Source organism: Fulmarus glacialis, unplaced genomic scaffold (genome assembly GCF_000690835.1).
Source record: "Fulmarus glacialis isolate BGI_N327 unplaced genomic scaffold, ASM69083v1 scaffold21192, whole genome shotgun sequence".
NCBI lineage: Eukaryota > Metazoa > Chordata > Aves > Procellariiformes > Procellariidae > Fulmarus > Fulmarus glacialis.
Genome location: NW_009200004.1, coordinates 4,159 through 6,032, shown reverse-complemented (window position 1 = coordinate 6,032; position 1,874 = coordinate 4,159). Strand labels below are relative to the sequence as shown.

The 1,874-nt window shown below is 53.7% G+C and overlaps 1 protein-coding gene across 1 annotated transcript in view; it reads left to right on the top strand.

Annotated features, from left to right (window-relative positions):
• The window catches only part of HECTD3 (HECT domain containing E3 ubiquitin protein ligase 3), a gene marked incomplete at its 5' end in the record, with an annotated part of 9,122 nt that extends 7,919 nt beyond the window's left edge, over window positions 1–1,203 (top strand). Inside the window, 4 exons of the mRNA XM_009573443.1 lie at window positions 275–349; window positions 584–665; window positions 787–858; window positions 1,119–1,203. Coding sequence (XP_009571738.1) covers window positions 275–349; window positions 584–665; window positions 787–858; window positions 1,119–1,203 — 314 coding nt within the window. The remainder of the gene's footprint in view (window positions 1–274; window positions 350–583; window positions 666–786; window positions 859–1,118) is intronic.
• Window positions 1,204–1,874: the final 671 nt, after the last annotated feature.

Here is a 1,874-nt window from a genome sequence, read left to right as displayed (position 1 = left end):
CCATGCTGGGCCTCAGAGTAGAGACTGGGGCATCCCTAGCCTGCCAGTATCTGAGCCTCTGTGGAGCTGAGATGTGGATCTGGATGTGCTTTCTGGGAGGGGCCTGACTGCATGTGTCCCTCGCACCTTGGGTCTACCCTGCAGGTGGTTTCTTCTAGTGGTTTCTTCTTGCGCTGACAGAGGATCCCTGGGTGAGTAGGGGAGGCCCTGCTCTAATTTATCCAGGAGGAGCTTGGATCTTTAATAAACTTATTTTCTGTATCCTTTCTGCCAGCCCGGTTTGAGGACTTTGAGCCATTGGACACCCGTGTTCAGTACTTCTGGGAAGCACTCAACAACTTCACCAATGGTAAGTGATTTGCTCTGTCCCTGCGTATCTTGTGCCATGACAGCCCCTGCATGCTGGCTGGGAACTGGGAGGGTGAAACCACCCTCATTGCTGCCTGGAGAACAGATGGGAGCCAAGGAGAGCAAGCAGCTGGGCTGAAGGAACTGCTTGCTGGTGCCGGTGATACCTGGAAGTGGCTGTACTCCATCTCACATCCCTCTAGGGTCTGCTGATGCTTTTGCTTTTCCTTCACAGAGGATCGCAGCCGCTTCCTCAGATTTGTCACTGGTAGAAGCCGCCTTCCAGCACGGATCTACATCTATCCAGACAAGATGGGGTGAGTCCGTTCTTCTGTAGACTGCAAGACTGACAGATCCCACACCAAAGGGATGTGTTGTCTGGTCTCCCTTGCCTCACTGGCCTGCTGGTTCTGACCAGTTTGTCACCTTCTCCCCAAGCTCTGAGACAACAGATGCTTTGCCGGAGTCATCCACCTGCTCCAGCACCCTCTTCTTGCCCAACTATGCCACGTAAGTTTTGGTGCTCCCCTGCATCTGGGGGGCTGTGTGTCTGGGCTCTCTTCTTAACCTTGGTGCTGACCCATAGAGCCCCATCGCTTTGCCCCACTTACGTCCCCCTGCCTGTACCATGTCGCTGCTGTGATTCTGTGAGCAGCTGGTGAAGCATAGCATCCATCTCAGAAAGCGTCTTGTCCTCTTGGCTAGCAAATGCAGCAATGGCAACTACTCCTTGTCTCTTTCCCACCCCCACCCCCTCCTGCTATCCCTAGAGCCAAGGTATGTGAAGAGAAGTTGCGCTATGCCGCCTATAACTGCGTGGCCATTGACACAGATATGAGTCCATGGGAAGAGTGATGTTGCAGCCTGACCGAGCAGCATGGACAATCGTTCGACAAAACTGTGCAGTGGGAAGAGCTCCCTTGTCCCCCCAGGATGTGTATATATAATAAACATATAGGTGTGAAGCCTGGCTCCCAGCAGTGGTAACCAGCACCTCTTTGGACATGGAGGTTTGGGTCTTCAGCAAGGTGGGAGCTGGCTTGGAGTGTAAATGTGATTGCAGTAATGAAACCCTGGCCTAGCCGTCGAACATCAGAAAGGTCTGGTAGTTTTTTGTAATGAGTTTCTTCTCCACGTGTCCCTGTTGCAGCTCCACAAGTCTCGCTCCTCCCAGGTTGCGCTCTGCTCCAAACGGAAGTGGGGTAGGGCCACAAAGCTGCGCAGCAGGTTACAGCACAGGACAGAGAACTGTGAGCTGCTGCTGAGACCATGGGGATGCTCAGAGGAGATGCTCAGTGCGTCCTAGCCTGAGTGTCCTGACCACATTCCCTTGCCTTGTTCCTGCTCTCACCCAAGGTCATGGAAATGAGATCATTCGTCTAGGTTGAAGAAGAAATGGGGCAGGCTGGTGGCAGGTGCTGCAGGGGTGCTTCTGGCCACCGGGTGTCACGACAGACCTGCACAACAGGACTGCGGGTGCTGTCAGGAAAGGGCTCCCATGCTTTTACATTGCACAAAATCCCAGT